At 35.9% G+C, this 24,757-nt stretch overlaps 1 protein-coding gene and 1 long non-coding RNA gene across 4 annotated transcripts in view; one reads left to right on the forward strand and one right to left on the reverse strand.

Annotated features, from left to right (window-relative positions):
- The window catches only part of LOC103147671 (E3 ubiquitin-protein ligase DTX3L-like), a 26,091-nt gene extending 6,821 nt beyond the window's left edge, over positions 1-19,270 (reverse strand). For all 3 annotated transcript variants that reach the window (XM_016678641.1, XM_016678640.1, XM_016678639.1), the window contains exons 1-6: positions 19,069-19,270; positions 18,758-18,906; positions 18,218-18,676; positions 13,101-13,293; positions 12,791-12,939; positions 12,251-12,709 (exon numbers count right to left, since the gene is read on the reverse strand). In XM_016678641.1, coding sequence (XP_016534127.1) covers positions 12,251-12,709; positions 12,791-12,939; positions 13,101-13,293; positions 18,218-18,676; positions 18,758-18,906; positions 19,069-19,261 — 1,602 coding nt within the window. In that variant the 5' untranslated portion in view covers positions 19,262-19,270. The remainder of the gene's footprint in view (positions 1-12,250; positions 12,710-12,790; positions 12,940-13,100; positions 13,294-18,217; positions 18,677-18,757; positions 18,907-19,068) is intronic.
- On the forward strand, positions 14,266-23,408 carry LOC107837898 (uncharacterized). Its single transcript, XR_001663945.1, has 3 exons — positions 14,266-14,457; positions 14,756-14,898; positions 23,387-23,408. It is a non-coding gene; the product is annotated as an uncharacterized LOC107837898 (long non-coding RNA).
- Positions 23,409-24,757: the final 1,349 nt, after the last annotated feature.

Below are 24,757 nucleotides of genomic sequence, written 5' to 3' on the forward strand. Positions count from 1 at the left end.
TTTTACCCAGAATGCAAATGGAAAAAACCGTGAGTGAAACGGTGACTGGGACTGACTAGTATATATTCCATTGAGGGAAAGTTCAGTTCACATCTGCTCAAGAGCCCCCTGGTGGTTGAAGAAAAATCCACATATAAACCGGAAAATACAATATATGAAAAAAAAAAACACTGAATGCTCTCTGGTATGAGGAGGCAGGCCGGATCCGGCATTGTTCAGGGGGCCGGACCAAATGACGTGGCGGGCCGGATCCGGCCCGCGGGCCGTAGCTTGGGGACCCCTGACGTAGCACATAATCAAATCGCCCGCAGGTATTTCCAAAACTAATTCAATAAACAAGTTACTTCTTTTATCATATGATAACATAAAGGCTCGTTTTGAAGTATAAGCTGCTACTTACAGGCATCGCTTCGAAGAACTCGACCTGGAATTCGGCGTTCATAACAGACAAGTGGGTTCATCTGCTCTACCGCTAGCAAACAACCACTGATTAAATAACATAAAAGTAAAGCAGTTCCCTAAAAGTCCAACAGATGGCAGCAATGCATCATGCAAAACAAAACACCCACAGTTTACAGGACACACTTCCTGCTAAAGAGCCCCCTGGTGGTTGAAGAAAAATCCACATATAAACCGGAAAATACAATTTAAGAAAAAAAATTTGAACGCTCTCTGGTATTGTTCAGGGGGCCGGACCAAATGTGGAGGTGGGCCGGATCCAGCCCACGGGCCGTAGTTTGGGGACCCCTGCCATAAACTGTAGTAAAATCTCTCTGGGTCATTTTATGTCTTTTGAATATCTTGGAATTGAGGTAAAAGGCCACAAACGAACTTTGACAGTACTTTTATACAAAACTCCAACATATGTGGAAGGTTTCTTTACTGACTTGAACGAACTTCTATCTCTCACATGTATTGATTACAATTGTTTGATAATTGTCGGTGATTTCAACTTTCATGTTGACAACCCCCAAGACTGAGGGGCAAAAAAGCTATTTGATATATTAGAGAGTTTTGGTTTAACACAACATGTCAAACTAGCAACACACTCACGGACACACACTGGACCTGGTTATCAGTAGGGGTGTGAATATTTCCAACGTCTCTGTAACTGATGTCGCCCTGTCGGATCACTTTGCTGTTATCTTTGAATGTTCTTTATCCGTTAAACCACTTGAACAAACAGCTACTATCACAAAACGTACTTTCACAGAAAACACAGCAGAAACATTTAATCAAATCTACTCTTCTTCCTCACCCTTAACCTATAATGACGTAGATAAGTTGGTAGATGATTTTCAGTGCAAACTTTCAGATATCATTGAATACACTGCCCCCATTAAAGTGAAGGTTGTGTCTGGTAGGAAGAAATCTCCATGGAGAAATGCACAAACAGTTCAATCTGCAAGACAACTCTGGGCCTGAGTCCTCCTGATCGAGGCTCATCCCGTGGACGGTGTGAGGCCGGTAATGGCCCCCGTCACGCCGGGGTCCAGTCTTCTCGGAGTCGGGTTGCTTGGGAATGCAGCCCAAAGTGGGTGGTAAACTCCATCTAAGGCTAAATACCGGCACGAGACCGATAGTCGACAAGTCCAGCGCGGCTATCAAACAACACTAAAACATGCAAGAGAGGCTTTCTTTGCAGATGCCATAAACAAAACCTTAACAACGCTCGAGCTTTATTTGCTACTGTTGACAGGCTCACAAACCCTCCTGTGACGTTACCACCTGAACTTCAATCTAATGCCGCCTGCAATAAGTTTTCCAGTTTCTTTTCAGAGAAAATTCAAAAGATCAGAGGATTAATCTGCAAATCCACTCCAAAGCCAGTACCAATGCTGTGCCCAAACAAAACAAATGCAGGAAAAATGACCCAATTTAAACTACTTCATTATAAAACCCTAGAGGAAATTATAAGTCAATTAAGCTCCAGTTCCTGCTGTCTGGATGTCCTACCCACACATTTCTTTAAGAAAGTCCTGCCTGTCATTGCTAATGATCTGATCCAAATAGTAAATTCATCGCTGTCTTCAGGTGTTTTCCCCCAGGCTTTGAAAACAGCTGTTATCAAACCACTGATAAAAAAGAACAATCTAGACAAATCACTACTGCAGAATTACAGGCCGATCTCCAACCTCCCATTCATCAGCAAAATTATTGAAAAAGCAGTTTTTAAACAATTAAATAACTTCTTAACAATAATGAATCGCTTTGACTCCTGCCAGTCTGGTTTTCGTGCTCACCACAGCACGGAGACGGCCCTTGTAAAAGTGTTCAATGACATCCATATAAATACAGACAGTGGGAGAACCACAGTGCTGGTTCTGTTGGACCTCAGTGCAGCTTTCGACACTGTTGACCACGACATTTTACTGAATCGACTGAAGAGTTGGGTCGGATTCTCCGGCCCAGTGCTCAACTGGTTTGAATCTGACATAAAGAACAGGGATTTCTTTGTTTCAATCGGAAACTTCTCATCAAAGAGGTCAAAGGTCACATGTGGGGTACCCCAAGGTTCAATCCTAGGACCCCTCCTATTCAATATTTATATGCTCCCACTGGCTCAGGTTATAACAGGAAATAAGATTAGCTACCATAACTACGCGGATGATACACAGCTCTACATCACGATGTCACCAGGTGACCTTNCACCATTTTAATTTTATTCTTCCTCTCAATCTGTTTAATTCCTTCCTTGTGGATGTGATTCATGTACCAGAAGTGATTCAGAGGCAGAAGACAACGTTTTTGAGCTGTTTCTGCTGTCGAGGTGAATGGAGTACCACTCTTGACAGAGAAGACCATGTTCTAAAATGAAAAAAAAAAATCTGTTATTAAATTTATATAATCATTCATAATTAAATGATTTATGTGGCAATAAAGTTTGTGACAGCTGTCTCAACTGTCACACCGAGACGTTGAAAGGTAATTGTTTTTCTGTTCATCCTTAACATTAGTTTACATATTGATTAGTGAATAGTTTAGATTTTCATTTTAAAATTATTTTCAATAGCCTGACTCTTCAGTTAACTATTTGCAGTGCACACATTTAGTTAACTTTATCTGTCAATTCTCTGTATTTTGGTTATATGCAACAGATTAGAAAATAAAGATCTTGTTTTGAGTTACCAGTTTCCTTTGGAGCTGCTGCTGGAGTGTCACTCTGTTCTGGCTGATTGCTTTTCTTATATGACTGGCAAACCTCCTCAGCGGGTCATTCCATTTGTTTACCAGGGGAAGGGGAAATTTGGTTTTCTTTAGTTTAATTTTACTATTTCTTTCATGTTTCTTCTTTTTGGCAGTTTGATCAGTTTTAATAGTATTTATTTAATTTAAAGATTTAGTATTTTGTTGACCACTATGTTTGTTAATTACGTTCTTGTATGTTTAATTACCCCTTGTGTGTCAGCAGTGGTGTGACCAGCCACTATTTAAGTTTCCCTCATGTCCTGTTTGTTAGGTCAGTTTGTGCTTGAGTTCTTTGTGTTACTACCTGAGTTGTAGTTTGTTGTGTTGACCTCTGCTTTGGACCCAATTCATCATTTTTGAATTACAAAACCACACAAAAAGACCCTCGTAAAAGCCCTTTCCCGACTGCACAAAGAGTATAAAACTCGCAGAGTCAGGGCCGGCCCAAGCCTCCATGGGGCCCTAAGAGAAATTTGGTTTTGGGGCCCTCTCGTTCTGCTAACAATGTGGACCAGCTGCAGTGAGTAGTCCGATCATTAGATCATTCACACACTTGCTATAAACTTATTGCATCTCTGTTGGCAGTGCAGTTTATATTATATACATATAAGATACATTTATTGGCCATCTGATTTATCGACCAGTTGATTTCTGGGCGCCGATTTCCTTAATTTTGGGGGATCGTGATCGGCCGATACTTACATGTGAAGCCCATCTTATCTTCTAATCTTATCTCTGTCAGCAAAGGTTTAAAAATCAGCCTCTGTCCTCTTCTGCTCTACAGTGAGAGGTTTGACTGAAAGACCGGCCAGCCAGGTCAGGTCTGCACATTTACAGTTAACAATAGTCACCTCACTGTTGCCAAATCAGTGACTTTCTTGCTATATCTAGCGACATTTTAGACAAAAAAAAAAATCATATCAGCCAAAGTCAAAATCGGCAGGTCAAGCTTTTTAAAGATCAGTAACCAGAGGTCGGCCAGAAAACTGCAATCAGTGTGTTTTTGATATTATAATGACATAGAAATTATTACTTAAAAATATATATAAAAATCAGCTCCACTGAGGGGGCCCCTTAGTGGCCCTGGGGCCCTAAGCGGCTGCTTAATTTGCTTTTGCCTTGGGCCGGCTTGACTGAACCAGCGCAGATTTCTCTGCAGATGCCACCTGGAGGAATTAGTGAAGCTGTGTATTCAGACTGCAGCAGGTGCTTGTAATTTATGTGGAGTCGTTTAATTTCAGTTATAAGTTACTGGGGCCACAGTCAGTAGTTTTTGTCACTACAGAGAAAAAGTTAGTTGCGTTCATCTGCTGTTCATCTGTTTATTTACTTCCTGGTTGAATTGACATTGGGCTCTTGAAGTAATTTTGGTTGACCAGCCTCTCAAGGCTTCCCACTGATCCATATTTTCTGCTTCTGTTAATAATAACTTGCTTTGGTTTGCTGGCATCCCAAAATTTTACAAATGGTTTTGTAACCTTTTCCAGACTGATTGATATCAAATCTTATACATGTTTTGAATTATGTACAGGTGGTGTCACTTTTTGAGATCTTTCAGCCATCATGGGCATTCAATCGAAATTATATATTATATTGGCTTATGAACTGAGCACAACTTCTTAAAAAGACAATTTAATCACAGTTAATTTATAAGTTAACAATGAGGTTCAATTATTTTTTACCAGAGGGCCAGGTTGGTTTGAATAGGTTTTTCCTGAAATAAATGAAATCATAATTTGGAAATAGGTTTTTGCATTTATTCAAGTTATCTCTATCCAATATTGAAATTAGGTTGATGATCTAAAACATTTAAGTGTGTCAAAATAATTATGGTAGATAAGCAAATACTTTTTCACAGCTCTTTACCTGTGTTAAAGTGTGTCCAGCTGGTGACTCCAAATCAGCATCTTTGGTGATTACTGAAGCAGCTGGAGGAGTCGGATTCACTGAAGCATCGTCTGCTGTTTGTGGATCCTGCTTTGGTTTTCCCACCATTACAGACAAAATGGTGGCTAATTCTTTCTTATCTTTTGTGTGAAGTGTTTTAACACTCAGCTTCTGAAGCTCTGTGAGGCCTTTAAAATAAACAAAAAATAGAATGAAAAAATACATTTAGTTGTCAGTAATTTGAAAAGTCATTATTGCAATATATCAGTGTGTTCAAAATAAATATTCCTTATTATAGGGTTAGATTAACAGGAAATTGGTGAGTCTGTCACATGCTGTATATGAAAATACAGTTCTATACCTGGAGGAGGTGAAACCAGAATCAGAGCTCGTCCATCTGGTAAGATCTCTTTAACTGTGCAGTCTATTTTAGTTTTGAATTTATTGAACCAAGTCTGGAGGGATTTTTGTAGATCTGTCTTCTTTTTGTTTTTATCCAACCACTTCAACAACAGAGTCAGTAGGACTTCTTCTCGATCTGTTGGAGGATCCATAGCAGCCCGTGAAAATAACTGTAAAACAGACCGAAAGATTGTTTAGAGCTATCTTCTTCTGTATTTTTTAATATTGGGTCAAAATAGTTTACACTCTTCTTAATAATCAATGGGAAATGTTTAATGCATTTTGTCAAACCTTTATAAACTCTGACCATCTTTTTCCATGTTTCCTCTGATATTTATATTATTTATCTGTGGTAATGAGCTCCAAATGGAAAGTCTCTTTGCCATCACCCTAATCTTTACCTCTCTTCACAGATTCTCCCTCAGATTCAGACCAGGAATCTAGTTGGGTCACTTCAAAACGTAAATATTACTTCCAGAAGATTACTTCAAACCTAAATCTAAATATACACTATTAACTCCCTGCCCTGTTATAGTACGTTACTGCATACAATGACGTGAACATTGTATGGACACTGCAGGAACACAAGAACTGCTCATAATATGTCCAGGTGTCGTAAAAAGCAGACCGAATATTTATATTTTTCAGCAATTAAATTTCAATGAATCTGTGATGTTTCAATTCATCTTCATTTAATCTTAATAGCTTTTACTTTTTTATTTCATCAGCAATAAAATTCTATTTTATTTTTATCTCCATTTATTTAAATGCCATAATATTCCATTATTTCGGAATTTTAATGTTTTGCTGTTTATTTACATCTCTTACCGCAAATTACAACAAAATTTCCACAATTGTACATTCATAATTACACCTCTCCCATCTGGTAAAATGTCTAACTGAGCAATCCACTTTAGATTTGCATTTCCTGAATCAAGTTTGGAGAGTTTTTTGACGTATGAGGTTGAAGAGGAATCAGTGAGTTGAATTCACAAATTCCATTTATTAATACCAAAATACAACTGATCCATTGTTCATACAACAGTTTCTAGTTCCCTTTGTTAGCCTCTATCTAAGCTACGCCCTGAAGAGGACTCTTCCTAGTGTGTCACATACTTTAACCTTAGTTATGTGTGTGCTTTATGCATGTGCGTGTATACATAGACGCATGCAAATAACTAAAAAAGATAGAGGAAAACACAGAATTACTTATTCTCAACAGATTCTACAGTTCACAGAAAATGGTGGGGACATTGTGTGATTATAAAGTGGAAAATAGATAATATCTATCGTTATTGCAATTTTTTTGTAGCAAAAGTATCAGTTAAATATTTTCCTGAAATTGTCAAGTACTTTTAGAGATTGTTTAAAAATGGATGTCTTATTAAATAGAAGCTGTGCAAATACTTCATGTTAATTAGAAGAAAATTGCTTTTGTATTCTAGACATAAGACATTTAAATTAGACATATCAAATGCCAGTGACACACCTGAGCCTGATAGTCCATGAGCTCTTCTTCCATGAAAGTAGACATTGCGATGGTCCACTTCCTTTCTTCAAAACAAAGCAGATCTTTAATGTCAGGCATTTCAGCTCATGTAACAAGCATATTCATTTTGTTTACTTTGCTTCACTGAAACCACACAGGAGAATATAACGACACTTTCAAAGCGCTCACCTTCACCTGTTCGCTCCAAACGTTCACACTTCCTTGTAAATGAAAGTGAAAGCAGAAACAGATACTGAAATCAGGACGGGGCGCTGCCGCTGGTGACTCAGTTGGCAAAATGCACTTACTATGTAAGAGACTGAAGTCAGAGTCCTCGACGCATTTACCCTGGGCTCGTTGTCATCTCTGTTCTGGACGTTGCATCTACTATCCGGGACAGAGGCGCAAAAAGTGGGTATGCAGCGTATGCAACGCATAGGGGCGCAGCACCAGAGGGGGCGCCAAAACCCCATCTGGAGGGGGAGACGCACCGATTATGGTTTCCCATACAGTTCAGCGCCTCACGCTCCTTCACCTCTCGCACATAACGAGGTACATGTAGCGAGTTTTACACTCCACGCAGCGTCGCCTCGGGGGGTGGGGTGGGGCGGCGGCGGCGCTGATTTATGTTTTCGCATCCACCTGAATAATGTGCAGTTGCGCCACTGATCCGGGAGCTGACAGAGCCTTCAAGAGTTTCATGCAGAGCATAATGTGCTGAAGTAGCTCACTGTTCCTTAATCAGTCTTACAAGCTTCTTACCGCTTCTTACCTGAGAAACCCTGAGGCATTTCATGTTGCACTATGGAGTTAGATTTGTTTCACAATTATTCATTCACACAAATACTAAAACTTGGCGCAGTTCAGCTTAAGAGCTACACAAAAATCTTCACATACTCTTTTTAGAAAATTACAGGCATAAGTTAAAGCTTACACTTTTAAGTTAGTCTATTTTTCTAAATTTGATCTTTTTAAAAGACAACGGATAAAAAAAAGAAACAAACATACTTGATAGGAGTTTTCTTTATGGATTTGGGGAGTGCATTTATTAAACATTTTAATGCTTTTCAAATGGGGAGAGTTTTGGAAAAGCTTAACTCGTGTATTATGACTTTTGTAATGATAATGATTTCAATGAAATATTTACTCATCACCACTGAATACAGGGCACAATCACTCTATTTTCAGAGTATGAATCATTGCATTTGTCATAAATGCTCTTTTGATATCCCTTGTGTCTTACACAAATTAAATTGTCTTATAAAATAAAAAAATTGAAGTCATAAATTGTTTAAAGAATAAATGTAAATAATGTTTTTTCTTGGATTTTCCTCACTTTATTTGAAGGGAAAGTAGAAATCTGAAATTTTTTTTGTTGTAATGGCTACTATACCCGTTTTATTGTAATATTTTGAAAGGAATTAGCTTTTGTTTGGCTTGAGAACATTTTCTTTGCTTTTAAAAAATATCTTAAGTAAAAGTTGTTGTTTTTTCCTTATTATTATTCATATTTTGCCTCCACCCAAAGGCAATGGCTGGCTGCTTTTGGAATATTTCTTGTTATAGTCATATAGTATTAAGGGATTACAATGCTATTTGTATTATGTAAATCATCCAGTGGATGTATTTCTCCCAAACTCCAAACTGCATGTCACTCAGATAAAGAGCTTCATGGTTTTCCATCATCAAGCAGCTCCATCTATGTCTCACATCACTAAATGCACGGCAAAGTTTTGGATGCAGTAATACAGAGTGCACTGATACTTAAAGTGACCAGGTATGCTTTTTTTGTCTGGTAATCCAATCAGTAAGACGTTGTTCTTCAGTTCTTCTTCCAGGAAACAAAACTCTGAATGCCAAAGGATACAAGACAAATTGAACAATGAACTGCTTCCAACTTTGTGGGAACATCCATCCATTCATCTTCTTTACACCCTTGTGTTGCTGGTGCCTATCTCCAGTGAGACATTTCGGGCAAGAGACGAGGTCACCTGGACAGGTCGCCACTCTGTCACAGGGCAACACAAAGACAGACAGGACAAACAATCATGCACACACACACTCACCTAAGGAGAATTTAGAGAAACCAATTAACCTGACAGTCACGTTTTTGGACTGTGGGAGGAAGCCGGAGTACCCGGAGAGAACAACGCATGCACAGGGAGAACATGCAAACTCCATGCAGAAAGATCCCGTGCCGGGAATCAAACCCAGGACCTTCTTGCTGCTAGGCAACAGTGCTCTTTGTGGGAACAGTTATTTCCTATTCCAACATCACTGCACACCAGTGAAGGGTCCATAAAGATATGTATGAGTGAGTGTCATTTTAGTAGACTTGAGTTAGGGTTAGGGTCCTTTTAGCTTTTTGCAATTTAAATAAAGGGTGTTGCAAATCACAAACTGTCTTTTGGAATATTTGTAATGGCAGTCCAATGGTGATAACAGCACAAAAACAGTCCTCCCATTACTGCAAGGACAAACGGGTGTAATGGATGGATGGATGGATGATCGATTGATCGATCGATCAATCCATCAATCAATCAATAAATTCTATTTGTGTAGCACATTTTAGCGACAAGACATTTCACAGTGCTTTACATCATAAAAACACAACAATGTCATAAAAAAATCATACAGTCACATAAATTAAAACTTTGTTCCCAAAAAACAACACTTCTAACAGGCATATTTGAATCTATTAAACAGCAATTCAAAGCTAATCAATTCTGTATAAAGACTATTACATACTGACTACATGTTTACATGACTATTAAATGTTGTGTTTTTAGAAAATATATATGATGTCGTCCTACCAAGAACAGCAATATATTCATTAATGGGCATAGTCCATTAATGAACATTAATGAAACATATTATCTTGTTCATTTAAAATAAATAAACTAAATTATATGTTAATTAATCATTTATTTGGGAAATACCTAATCTAATCATCTTAATTGTCATTTGATGACAGTTACATTTATACATTTCACCTGTGATTCGTACTGAATAAATGTGAAGAAAAATAATCAAACGTGTTGGTAAAACCTAGAATTATGTGATTTGTTTAGTTGCAAGTTGGTAAATAAGAACAACTAATCAGCTTTTAGTCGCCCCCAAACTCTTATTTATTATAAAACATTTCTTAATGAAAGGAAGAAAAATACATAAATCCAATTTATAAGATTTTAAGAAAACATTCCTTTAATTGCTTTTTAAAAATTCAGTTAATATAAAGACTTCACTGGATGCCCTTCGCTTTCAGCTGCTCCTTGACTCTGCTCAGGTAGTTCTCATCTGGATACCCAAAGCTGAGGAAGCAAAATTTAAAAGGATTAATACATGAAACCGAAGGCTGACTCAGTGAATACAAAGGGAACAAAATGGTGACCCGTACCCCTCTGGTCCTCCTGTCATGGACGTCTTGTGATTGATGTCATTCCAGATCACCATGTTATCCATCCCAGTTGTCCTCGAAGTCCCAACAGTGAAAATCAGCTTCTGGTCAAAAGCTTTTTTCAGGAGAAGCAGGACTTCATTTCCCTCTTTGTTGTCAGGAAGATATGCTTCTCTGGTAGTTCCTCCATAGTACTGACCAGGTTCTGGATGATCTTCCTGCCAGGAAAAATTCAGGTTAATGGCATCTGTCTGACATTACAGTTAAATTGCTGATATAGATAATATGTGCTTAGACATTACCGTCTGTTTTCCACTTGGAATGTCGTAGGTGATTAATATATGGCCATTATATGGGAATCCAGGGAGGGATAATGGATACTTATTCCAAGTCATTGTTCCATCAGGTTGGTTTCCCTTCATCACACCAAAAACATCCTTGCATATCGGACAGATGGGCCCACATGTTTTTATTGCATTTTGCAGGCACCCCTCACAAAATGCATGTTTACACTTCAGCTGCTTCATATTAATAAAATCGGACAAACAAATTGAACATGAGTCATCATTGCTGTCCTCTAAAAACTGCCTGGTTGATGTTTTAATGGAATTCTGTAGATCTGGTCTAGAGTCCCTTTTCTGTTGCAGCAAAGACTGAAAGTAATTTCCTAAATCGCCATCGCCTTGTCTGTTGCTAGATTTAACCTCTAAACCACATTTATCTTTGGTGTTAAGATCTTCAGCAGATGTCTTAGCCACCTTCCGGCGTTTTTCTTCTGTTGGTAGTCTTGCCTTAGTAAATGGATTTTTGAGGTCCATGTACATCTTCAGTAATGTACCATCTGTAGCAGGTTTGTACTGTTCAGCCAGTGTGTTTGTTGTCTGCATTGCATTCAGGACGGCACTGAATTCATCTTGGCTTTGCTTTGGACCACTAACAATAACTTCTTCTGATGACATGGTGAGCAAAATCTTGTCCTTGTTTCTCTTGATGACTTTTAACGCATCGCTCCACTGATCTGGATCTACAAACTTGAGAGGAATCACTGCCTGGCCTGAATCAGCNATGTCTTCGATGTTTTTAATGTTTTTATCTTTACTTTTCATCTAGTTATTAACTTCTTTTTATTTCTCTTTCACACTGTCTATGTAAAGCCCCCCCGGAAAACGTCCCAGTTCAACGAATCTATATGTAGGGGTGTGAGAATCCTTGTTAAATGATGTTTAACTAAATTTCTACAGGGTTTAGAGTCCCAGTTGACAGCGTTTCAACTAAAAACCTAGAGGTTGGAGTCCTTGTCAAACGGTGTTTTTGACTAAAGTCCCAGAGGGTTAGAGCCCCAGTTATACGACAGTTAAACGACATTTAACTGAAGTCCTAAAAGGGGTGCGGGTTTTAATGTTTTGATCTTTTTTAATCTTTTTCAAAATCTCTTTCTCTTTTTCACTGTTTATTCAATGTCACATGCTGTTCTTATTTTAATTATGTAAAGCATTTTGAAATGCCTTGCTGCTGAAATGTAATATACAAATAAAATTTGATTGATTTGATTGATTGAGATAATAATTAGACTAAGGTCTGGCTTGTGACTTTGGGCAAGAATTCCTAAAAACAAAAAACAACAACAAAAAAACAGTGCTGTAATGAGTCTTTTAAAAAATAATTTAACAATGGAGGCAACAAGTTTACCAGTTTGCCAGGTTGGATTGCTTTTCCAACTAAAAGGAAGAAATTATCATTTGAAAACTGCTTTTTGTTTTTATTTAGGTTATGTCTAGCAAACATTAAAATTTGATGTTGATGGCTTGAAAATACCTACGTTTGACAGAAAAGCAAATAACTAAAGAGGAAATAACTTTACAATGCACTTTACCTGTGCACTTTACCTGTGTCAGCTCTGAAACAGCAGTGTTGGTTTTTACTGAAGCAGTTAGACGAGTCGAACGCATCATTGAGTCAAGAACCTTTCGTTGGGCACTTGGTCCAAAAACTGTCATTTCTTCAGAGGATATGTTGGCTAAAAGTTTGTTTTCCCTGTTCATGATGACTTTAAATGCTCTGTTCAACTGATCTGGCTCTGCACAGCTCGGAGAAAAAACTGAACCACTGAAATCAGCCAAGCATTCCTGGACAACATCTATGAACTTTGTCTTTGCTTCATTTGGTTTTCCATCTTTATGCTTGGATTCAAATTTCACAACAACCTCTGGCTTGATTTCAACTTCATTCTCATCCTGTATGCGCTGCAGCTTCTCCTTGAAGATGTAGCTCACATACAAGAATTGATTCACTGACAGAACACAACTTTCATCCATCGTTTGATTCTCCCCAACTTGTACTTTATCCTAGATAAAAAGCAAAGTTCAATTATTAAAGAACAAACAAGGTTTATTTCAGAATATATGTATCTGTGTTAAAGTGCGTACAGCTGGAAGAGTCGGATTCACTGAAGCATCGTCTGCTGTTTGTGGATCCTGCTTTGGTTTTCCCACCATTACAGACAAAATGGTGGCAAATTCTTTCTTATCTTTTGTGTGAAGTGTTTCAACACTCAACTTCTGAAGCTCTATGAGGCCTTTAAAAGAAAAGAACACAACATAAATTTAGTCAATAGTTTGCAAAGCTTTCATTGTGGTATATCAATGTATTCAAAATAAATATTCCTTATTATAAGGTTAGATTAACAGGAAGTTGGTGAGTCTTTAACATGCTGTATATGAAAATACAGTTCTATACCTGGAGGAGGTGAAACCAGAATCAGAGCTCGTCCATCTGGTAAGATCTCTTGAACTGTGCAGTCTATTTCAGTTTTGAATTTGCAGAAGCAAGTCTGGAGGGATTTTTGTAGATCTGCCTTCTTTTTGTTCTTATCCAACCACTTCAACGAGAGAGTCAATTGGACTTTTTCTTTTAGAGGATCCATCTCAGTCTGTAATAATTAAGGTTACAAATAATTTGGCAAACCAAAGGATAAATTAGAGTTATCTGATTCTATATTTTTCAATGTTGGGTCAAAATGGTTAACATTCTTCCTAATAATCAATGAGAAATGTTTACTGGCATTTCATCAATCAAATCTTTTAGTTATCTGATTCTAGGATTACATTTATTTATGTAATCCTAGTAAAACAAAGTATACTTTAGTATACTAAATTTTAACATACTTTAGCATACTTTGATTGATGTACTTAAACTGTACTATTTTGGAACAACTTTTTTGTGCTTTAGTAGTATTTAAATAGTATTAAATTACAATTTTTAGTATACTTTAACGTACTTTTTGGGAACAACTTCAAGTTGTACTTAGTATACTTTAAGTATACTTTTTTATGTGTTATTGATATATTTTGAGTGTACTAATTCTGTCATAGAATTATATTATAAATATACTTTTAATATGCTTTAAATATACTGCTAATATATTAGTAATGTATTTAAATTACACTTAATTTTCAGTTTTGATTTACTCCTATTGCTAATAAAGTACAAGTTTAATTAGTCATAAAAGTCTTCTTTATTCCTACTTTCCTATTTTGTACATTACATTACATGCATAGCTACACTACAGTACTTACATTGTTTTATGCTACAATTACATGGAAAGATTAATTACACAAGATGTTCCAGGTAATTCAAATATTTTGTTTTATTACTAACATTTTAAAATTGTCCAATTTTACTCACACCTTTATGAGCTTTACATAAATTATCAGTTTACACTTCAAAAGTGGACACAATGAACCTGAAAATTTAAGTGTGACAAAAAAACATGAAAGTTATTACTTTAAAGAACAAAAATTATATTATATTGTACTTTCAATATATTACCATTTTGGTAACAGTTTATTTGATGGGGTGTGCATAGGACTGAGATGACACTGTCATAAACATAACCTAACATCTGTCATCCAACTTTTAAAGCAAATTCTCATTAAAATAGTCATTATTTATTTAATGGTACTTCATGACACTGTTGGTATGTTCCTAACATGAGTTAGACGACAACACAACTGGACAACAACCGATGGAAATGAAATGTGTGTCACAAAAGGAGCCCGGAGGGATAAAGGCTGCTAAGTGTTGCTAGCTGGTGGTAAGTTTGCTTATTAATTATCTTAGTTTACTATAAAAGGTGCAGTAAAGATATGAAACTTACGTTGATTTCATAAATAATTATTTTATCAACTTTATTGTGACTTGTATGATTATTACTATAGTAATCATTCAGCTTCATGTTATAACTGCATGGAGGCTGTTTGTTGCGACTTATTCTTTAATTCATAAACTAACCTGGTTTTAATTAAGCTCCATATGACAGAGAGAATTTGATATTGTGAGGTTGTTGTTATAACTTGTTCATCAATGTTTTTATCTTCAACATATGTTTGCAGTCTAACTAAGCAAATGAAGATGAAAGATGAAGCCAGAGAAATCGGGTGTTAGAAACCTAAAGACTTTCTCTCTCAGAAGAAGCTCTGACTCCACCAGATCACCAACCAGCTCTAAGGATGAACCTCCACATCGTCTTAATGATGTAAGTTTTTTTTTAATGAGTTAATAATGAGTTAATGAGTAAATGCCAACATCAACTGATTCTATGACATTGCTGACTATTTTTTTCTACTTCTAACATAATGTAACAGGCAAAGACACCCAAAAATGTTTTTCCACCCCAGGCATCTGGTCTCAATCTTAATCAGTTCTGATGTCACATACATGGCAAGTCCACAATGTCTTAAAATTGTAAGTATTATTTTTTTATTTGCCATTTTTCTGTTCTCTTTAAAATACAAAAGCTTTCTCTGTTTAATTGCTCTATTGTTCTTTTTTGTAGGTTTCTGTAAGGTGCAGTGGTGCAGCAAATGGGAATGTTCTGTTGTTGATCCTCCCTCAGAGTAGGACGTTACCAGCTTGAATTTACCAAAATTAGTAACTGTTGTCAAGGCCCTCTCTACTTTTAAGGCAATATTATGCGAGTAAAAATGGCGAATTTGAACAGCGTCTGTTATCTTTCCTGCGTTCAAGTTTTTTCTTCTCTTTATGGCGTTTTTTAAATAAATGAAAGTGTGCAATACCGCCACCATATGGTCTGGAGTGTGAACTGGAGCTAATCCTGTTGATTATAATCTGAAAATGGATTGGGTACTTCCTTAAACATTACATCACGATTATCATTTTTTTATTCTTTGCAATAAAAAAATAGTAAAAGATTATTAAGGCACCCAAAAAGACATACTTTTAGGTGCTTAAAAAGTATGCCTAAAAATTACATGAAAAGTACTTTTTAGGTGCCTAAAAGGCATACTTGTGCATATGTATTAATTAGTTTTATTTTATAATCAGGTTGCTGCGTGATGCTGACTTCTGCCCAGGTCCCTCTTGAAAATGAGATCTGGATCTCAACGGGGTTCACCTGGTTAAATAAAAAAGTTGAAAAAGGCATACTTCATTAGCCTAAAATTTACACTGAGATGTAATTTAAAACATATTGAAATAAATAATTTAAAGTAGTGTAAAGTGAATTTAAAACAAAATTCTATTTTTAGCATATGTTTTAAAATATACACAAAATATGTTTTAAATATAAATATATTTGAGCAAGTGTATATTTACACTTGGGCAAATATATATTTTGTTCACTTAAAGTATACTTTTATTTAATATATTAAAAGTGTATATTGGTACAATTATGTTTAAGTATATTTAAAGTTCTAATTTTGAAATCGGTACAAGCATGCTTTTAGTATACTTCAAATATATTTATAGGTAGTACACTTAATACTTAGTGTACTTAAAGTGTACTTTCACAAATGTAAGTATGTTTGAAATATACTAAAGTATACTTTTTTTTTACCTGGGTAATATCAGAAATTATTTGCACCTTTCTTAATAATCAATGGAAAAATCTTTATTCGCATGTCTTCTAATAAATGCTGTCCATTTATTAGCATGTTTCTACTGCTATTTAGATTTTTTTGCAACCTGCTAGACAAAATGAAAAATGATCAGTTAAACTGGAAGCAGGTAATACTTAGCTTTGTCAAATATTTTTGCAAAAATACAAAGTGCAGCTATTGTTACAATTTGAAGGATTAAATACTTAATCCTTCAAAACATTTTGAAGGATTAAGTATTTAATCCTTAAAAGTTAAGGTTTAAACCAAGGTATATAAAAATATGTTTGTTTAATTTTTTTTTAACATGGAAATAATTTTTTTTCAGACATGAATGAGGATTTAATTCTGGATTACCTTCAAATGAGTTATGTACTGTATAAAAAACATTGTTTATCAATGTATACCAAGATTACTATTCAAGCTTTTGCATTGCATTCATGTAACATTATCTGTTTTGATGGGACTAAACCTAAACAAAAAACATTACCCCTATTGTTCTGCAACACAATATTAGTTTCATGTTCCTCAGGTTTTGTTTTGTTTTTTTTTTGATCAACTTTAGTCGTTTTGTTACATTTGCAAGAATAAATTTATTTTTGGTTGATACAGTGCATTTCAGTCCCATTATTTATAAGACTCACTCACTTCAAAGACAGATAAAGCCTTTATGTTTTAATGTGTCTGTGATGTTTTAAACTCGGAGGTGACAAGATATGTATATCTTGTCTTAGGCTCATGGCAAAACTCTCAACTTGATAAGAACAATGGAAGTTGGACTGCTGATCAGACATGAAAGCCCTCTGCAGGATGCTTTCACTTTGGAAGCCTTCAAATGTTGCTGTGGTTGTACAGGGGGAAAAAACATCCTACATGACATCAGTAATGTGCCCACCGTCTTTGCCATGTCAGTGGGAGCCATCTACTGTCTTAACCTTGAGCATCGACAAAATATGAAGAACTCCTTTGAGTTGCTGCAGAAGGTCATCATGAACATTAAACCAGCAAGAACCGATGGACTAAGAAATGAGCTCCTTAGATATAACATGTAGATTTGAACTTGTGTTCAGTTAACACAAATGTTTGATTGTTCATGATATTGAGCATTTTCCTTCTTTGTTCTAATGGTTTTATGAACTGCCTACAACTCTACATAACTATCTCCATGTCTTCCTCTCTTGCCTGTCTCATCTTACACTGTGCTACACAAAGAATGGTTGTATAACTTCATATGAACATGTTTTATTAACAGATTTTGGATAAATCCAAGAATTCAGTGTTTTTGTAATTTATTACTGTCATGTATTATTAGTTTGAAATAAATTTAAAATTTAAATTCTTTCAACTTAAAATGGAAAATTGTATTTCATACAATAGGTTATATGAATTCAAAACAATTTATTATAACTATGTAGAAACAATGGTTTGTTCAACTAGGTTAAGAAAGTGATTTATATTGGTGATGATTAATATTTTAACTTACAGTACAAAGTTGAAACGACAAGTGAAAAAGGTTTCCTTGTATTGATAATGTGCAATAATGTTTTAATCTAATTCAAAGTATCAAATTGAGACAGCATGTCATAAAAAGTTAAATCAACTTTGTTAACTTAAATAACTAGATTAAGAAAACAGCAACAAAACAGTATAATCAACTTTCTGAACTTTAATTTCTGAGTTGAAAGAAGGATAGTTAACGTGTTTTTAACGAAAGAGGTGAACTTTTATATGCAAGTATAACTGACTTGCTTGTCTTACACTTTTACCAGATTCTCAGGTTGGTTAGCTTTTCCCCCTAAATAATGAAAATATCATTTGAGAACTGCTTTTTGTTTTTACATAGGTTACGTTTAACCAACATTAAAATTTGCTTGATGGCCTAAAATATTTAAGTTTGACAAAAAAGCAAATAACTAAAGAAACCAGGAAGGGAGCAAATAACTTTACAATGCACTTTACCTGTGTCAGCTCTGAAACAGCAGTGTTGGTTTTTACTGAAGCAGTTAGACGAGTCGAACGCATCATTGAGTCAAGAACCTTTCGTTGGGCACTTGGTCCAAAAACTGTCATTTCTTCAGAGGATATGTTGGCTAAAAGTTTGTTTTCCCTGTTCATGATGACTTTAAATGCTCTGTTCAACTGATCTGGCTCTGCACAGCTCGGAGAAAAAACTGAACCACTGAAATCAGCCAAGCATTCCTGGACAACATCTATGAACTTTGTCTTTGCTTCATTTGGTTTTCCATCTTTACGCTTGGATTCAAATTTCACAACAACTTCCGACTTGATTTCAACTTCATTCTCATCCTGTATGCGCTGCAGCTTCTCCTTGAAGATGTAGCTCACATACAAGAATTGATTCACTGACAGAACACAACTTTCATCCATCGTTTGATTCTCCCCAACTTGTACTTTATCCTAGATAAAAAGCAAAGTTCAATTATTAAAGAACAAACAAGGTTTATTTCAGAATATATGTATCTGTGTTAAAGTGCGTACAGCTGGAAGAGTCGGATTCACTGAAGCATCGTCTGCTGTTTGTGGATCCTGCTTTGGTTTTCCCACCATTACAGACAGAATGGTGGCTAATTCTCTCTTATCTCTTGTGTGAAGTGTTTTAACACTCAACTTCTGAAGCTCTATGAGGCCTTTAAAAGAAAAGAACACAACATAAATTTAGTCAATAGTTTGCAAAGCTTTCATTGTGGTATATCAATGTATTCAAAATAAAGTTTTCCTTTTTATAGGGTTAGATTAACAGGAAGTTGGTGAGTCTTTAACATGCTGTATATGAAAATACAGTTCTATACCTGGAGGAGGTGAAACCAGAATCAGAGCTCGTCCATCTGGTAAGATCTCTTGAACTGTGCAGTCTATTTTAGTTTTGAATTTATTGAACCAAATCTGGAGGGATTTTTGTAGATCTGCCTTCTTTTTGTTTTTATCCAACCACTTCAACGAGAGAGTCAGTAGGACTTCTTCTTGACCTTTTGGAGTATCCATTGGAGCCTGTAATAATTAAGGTTAAAAATAATTTGGCAAACCAAAGGATAAATTAAGAGTTCTCTGATTCTATATTTTTCAATGTTGGGTCAAAATGGTTAACATTCTTCCTAATAATCAATGAGAAATGTTTACTGGCATTTCATCAATCAAATCTTTATCATTTCTGACCATCTTTTTCCATGCTCCTTCTAGTCCTTATATTATTTATCTGTGATAATGAGCTCCAACTCTTTAAAATTGTAAGGTCTCTTTGCTATCACCCTAATCTTTACCCCTCTTCTCAGATTCTCCATCAGATTCAGAACAGGAATTTAGTTGGGTCGATCCTAAATGTTGTAGCAAATCCCTGTTTTGACGGGGATTTGCTACAATGTGAATATTACTTCCAGATGATTACTTCAAACCTAAATCTAAATATAAATGATTAACTCCCCTGCCCAGTTGTACCATTTAACATTTTACTGTTACAGTACATTATTATATACAACATGGGCATTGTATGGATACTGCATGAATACAAGAACTACTCATAATATGTCCATGTTTTCTAAAAAATATCAATGCCACTGTTATTTTTGTAATTTGTCTTCATTTAATCTTGATAGCTTTTACTTTTTTATTTCATCTGCAGTAAAATTTTATTTTATATTTATCTGTATTTATTTAAATGCCATAATATTCTATTAGTTCGGAGTTTATTTACATTTCTGGTGTTTTGTTACTGCAAACAATACTGCAACAAAATTTCTGCAATTGTACAATATATATGACATTTTATTCAAATTGTGTGATATAATTTCTGCAATTGTACAATATATATGACATTTTATTCAAATTGTGTGATATAGCTGCACAATTCACAGGACTGACTGAATTCCATATTTGGTAGCATATAACTTTTCACACTTCAGACTTTGAATTCTGATCATATTTTTGATTCCAGTAGCATTTAATGCTCTCACTCAATGTTTATCTGGAGTCGATGAGATGCTAATGTTCACAGCCCAGGTGAAAAAAAGTATACTTTAGTATATTTCAAATATATTTACAATTGTGAAAGTACACTTTACAAATGTAAAGTGTAACACTGAGTAGTTATCTAAATCAGTGTCACCATAAAATAGGGGGTCGTGGGTAGAGAAAGAGCAGACACTGAGAGGGAATAGCGTAGCTGTGCAGACTTTTATTCAACCATGTAACCGAACAGCCTAACGTCTCAGCCCCTCATAAGAAGAAGAACCAAAGAAACCCCCAAAGAAGAAAGAAACATCTCCTCCCAAAGGCACAGCGCTACCACTCATCCATGGAACATCCCCAACAAGTAACCAATCTCACATGAAACCATATTAATTGAAAAGGAAAAATAAATCATCTTACATACTTCCCTCTCTTTAAATGAAATGTCCTCATTTCAAAATGAAATTGTTACATAAAAAAAAAAAAAAATCATTTCACCAAAGCACAATCTGTCCAGACTGTCACATCAGTAACTCATATCACCTGGGGGTTGCAAAACCAAAGACACAAACTCCCAATAAAACCCCCATAAAGAACAATGGTCAACAAGTTTGGGCTTAAATGAACCAGTTTTACAACCTTTAATATGAACAACAACTGTAGATCATTTTTCTCATAACAGCAGTCGTTGTGGCTTCTGCACAGTACGCCCACACCTGGTAATAACTGCACCCCCAGAAGGCGGCAAGCTGGGGGGTGGTTGTGCAGGCTGATGGGAAATGAATCCTGTTGGGATCCTTGGTGAAGATGGCAACGACCTAGCGGTTCCTGATGCCTGGGCTGCCGCTGTTTGGCCAAAAAGCCAGGGCAATGAACCAGACAAAGCGGTATACCTCGGCAGTGTGTCCCTGTTTGGAGGAAATACAGACTGGGAGACATTTATGGGTAATGTGTCTGTGGAGCTACGGTAAGGTTTTAAACGATCATAGTGAATGACTCTGGCCGCAGCCTGAGGATATTTAACATCCACCAGCTTGTAAAGGAGTCCCTTTTCATCCACAGATATAACCTTATATGGTCCAGTCCAGTTTGGGGAAAGCTTTTGTCATTGTGTGGTGGGGTCATCTATCCATACCAGATCACCACAAGCATAAGGCCTAAACCGTGTGTCCTTGTTGTAATAGTACTCTCGTTTTTGTCTTTGTTCTTCACGATGGAGAACAACGGTCTCAAAAGCAGCGTTCATCCGTGTAGCCAGTTCTGAACCATAGTTTTGTGGGCAATCAGAAACCTTTGGCGATGAAATATGGACATTAGCAGGTAGTCGGGGTTCTCGTCCATGAGCAAGGAAATATGGTGAGTACCCTGTGCTCGAGTGAGGAGTAGAGTTGAAAGAAAGTACCACAGCAGGGAGGTAGTGGTCCCGCTCGCCTCCGTAGTCCTGAATGAGTCGGGCCAACTGCTCTTTCAGAGTCCAACTAAACTGTTCAACCATACCATTCCCTCTTGGGTGATATAGAGAGATTCTTTCCTTTGTCATTTTCTTTGTCATCTCTGACAAATTGTGTGAATAATTTCAGACTGATATTGTCGTCCCTGATCTGACAACAGTTCCTCAGGAACACCATGTTCAGGTATATACCGTTCACACAGTAACTGTGCTACTGTGGCAGCTTTTTGGTTAGACATAGCATAGGCGTTTACATACTTGGTAAAATGGTCCTGTACCACAAGCACATATCTATTACCAAGAGAGGTAACCGGAAGTTCAGTAATGTCCGTACACACCAACTGAATGGTCTGTCAGTCTGAATAGATTGCAAAGGGGCTCTGTGCTTTGGTACAGCTTTTCGGAAAGCTTCACGTCTTACACAGATACAGAAGTTTTCAATAACAGATCTCATTCCTGGCCAATAACCAATAAATAAATAATCTTACACTAAGTATTAAGTGTACTACCTATAAATATATGAAGTATACTAAAAGTATGCTTGTACCAATTTCGAAATTGTATCTTCAATCACACTTAAATATAATTGTACCAAAATACACTTTAAGAAATATTAAATAAAAGTATACTTTAAGTGAACAAAATATGTATTTGCCCAAGTGTAAATATACACTTACTCAAGTGTATATTTAAAAGATATTTGCAATATCTGTCAAAGATATTGTGTATGTTTTAAAATATATAGAATTTTTAAAAATTCACTTAACGCTTTAAATTTAATTTCAGTATGTTTTAAATTACATCTCAGTGTATACTTTAGGGTAATAAATTATGCCTTTTTTTTATTTTCTTTATTTAACCAGGTGAACCCCGTTTAAATCCAGAGGGACCTGGGCAAAAGTCAGCATCACGCAGCAACCTGATTATAAAATAAAACTAATTAATACATATGCACAAGTATGCCTTTTAGGCACCTAAAAAGTCTCCCTCTTTTACTATTTTAATTAAAATTGCAAAGAATAAAAAAAGATCATTAATGTTTAACTAAGTACCCAAGTCCATTTAAAATGCCAACTTTGCATTAAATTATCATAATTTACAAAATCATACAAAGTTGGCACTTTTAATGGACTTTTAATGCAACTTTTAGAGCAACTTTGCATTAAAAATGTCATTATTTACCGAATGACACTTCATGACAACAGTCATAAACATTCATAAAGACTTATTTATTTTCATGACAGATGTTATGTCATGTTTATGACAGTGTCATGTCAGTCTTATGCACACCCCTTCTAATAAAGTGTTACCGTTTTAATTAAGCTCCGTATGACTTTGATATTGTGAGGTTGTTGTTATAACTTGTTCATCAATGTTTTTATCTTCAATATATGTTTGGAGTCTAAGCAAATGAAGATGAAAGAGGAAGCCACAGAAATCAGATGTTAGGAAACCTAAAGACTTTCCTGACTCAGAAGAAGGTCTGGCTACACCAGATCACCAACCAGCTCTGAGGTTTAACCTCCACAGCATCTTTATGGTGTAAGTATTTTTTTAATGAGGAGCTAGCTACATTTTCAACAACAAAAACTGGTGTGTTGCCAACACTAAGTGCTTAATAAACATGATTTGATTTTAAAATAACTGGACAGAATTTTCCCCCTTGTTAATCTAACATTTCTCTTTCATACATTTTATTTGTTGTTGACTTTCAGGGCCCTGTGATGGATTGGTGACCTGTCCAGGGTGAGCCCCGCCTCTCATCTGATGACTGCTAGAGATGGGCACCACCAGTCCCCCTCGCCACCCTGCAAGGATCAGTGTGTTCAGATCATGGATGGAAAGCTTTTAAGGTAGTTTGTCTCCTTAAGTCCACACTTAAAACAGCTTCATAGTTGATGCCAGTTGGCATCAACTATGAAGCAGCATAGTGATCACAAATACAAATGATCACAAATACTCTTGTTTGATGTTAATATCAATTGGTTCTATGATATTGCTGGCTATTTTTTCTACTTCTAACATAATGTAACGGCAAAGACACCCAGAAATGTTTTTCCACCCCAGGAATCTGGTCTCAGTCTTAATCAGTTCTGATGCCACATACATAGCGAGTTCACAATGTCTTAAAATTGTAAGTCTTATTTTTTCATTGCCATTTTTCTGTACTCTTTAAAATGCCAGTGCTTTCTCTGTTTAATTGCTCTATTTTTCTTTTTTGTAGGTTTCTGTAAAGTGCAGCAGTCCAGCGAATGGGAATGTTCTGTCGTTGATCCTCTCTGTTCTTAGGAAGGAGAAATTTCAGTTTGTCTGCAGTAATGCTAGAATACTGTGACATTGTATTAAAACAATACTCTTGTCTTTGGTGAAACAGTTTTCACATTTCCTCAAAAGTGCACCTATTGTTTTATTGTGCTAATTTTCATAACCATGTTGTCTGTAAACTTTGAATGCATTGACAAGTTGTACAATAGGTGGAATTTAAACAAAAAACAATTGTTTAAATACTAATAAAATAAATCAATTGCACAAAATAATGTGCCATTTTGCTTGTGATTACATCTGTGCAGCACATGTACACATATATAGACATCGACAGAGAAACCGAGCAGTCAAAGCAACATGAGGCGGTATAGTATATTGGCTCTTGGAAAAAATGTGGGTAAGACTTTATTTGACAGGGTGTGCATAAGACTGATATGATACTGTCAGAAACATGACATAACTCATGTTAGGAACAACAGTGTCATGAAGTGTCATTCAGTAAATAATGACAATTTTAATGAGAAGTTGCTTTAAAAGTTGGATGAAAGGTTTTATGTTTATGACAGTGTCAAGTCAGTCTTATGCACATCCCTTCAAATAAAGTCTTACCAAAATGGTAATATATTGAAAGCACAATGTAATTTGTTTCACCTGTGAAGTGTGTTTTAATGGATCCTTCTGTGTTCTGGTAACCTGATATGTTTGCAGTACTGTAGTGTGTATGAAGCATGTAATGTATAAAGTGGCAAAAAAGAATAATAAGACATTAAGTAACAAAAAAGTGTACTTCATTAGCAATTATAATAAACCAAAAGTGTAAT

The sequence above is a fragment of the Poecilia formosa genome, unplaced genomic scaffold (genome assembly GCF_000485575.1).
Source record: "Poecilia formosa unplaced genomic scaffold, Poecilia_formosa-5.1.2 Scaffold186, whole genome shotgun sequence".
NCBI lineage: Eukaryota > Metazoa > Chordata > Actinopteri > Cyprinodontiformes > Poeciliidae > Poecilia > Poecilia formosa.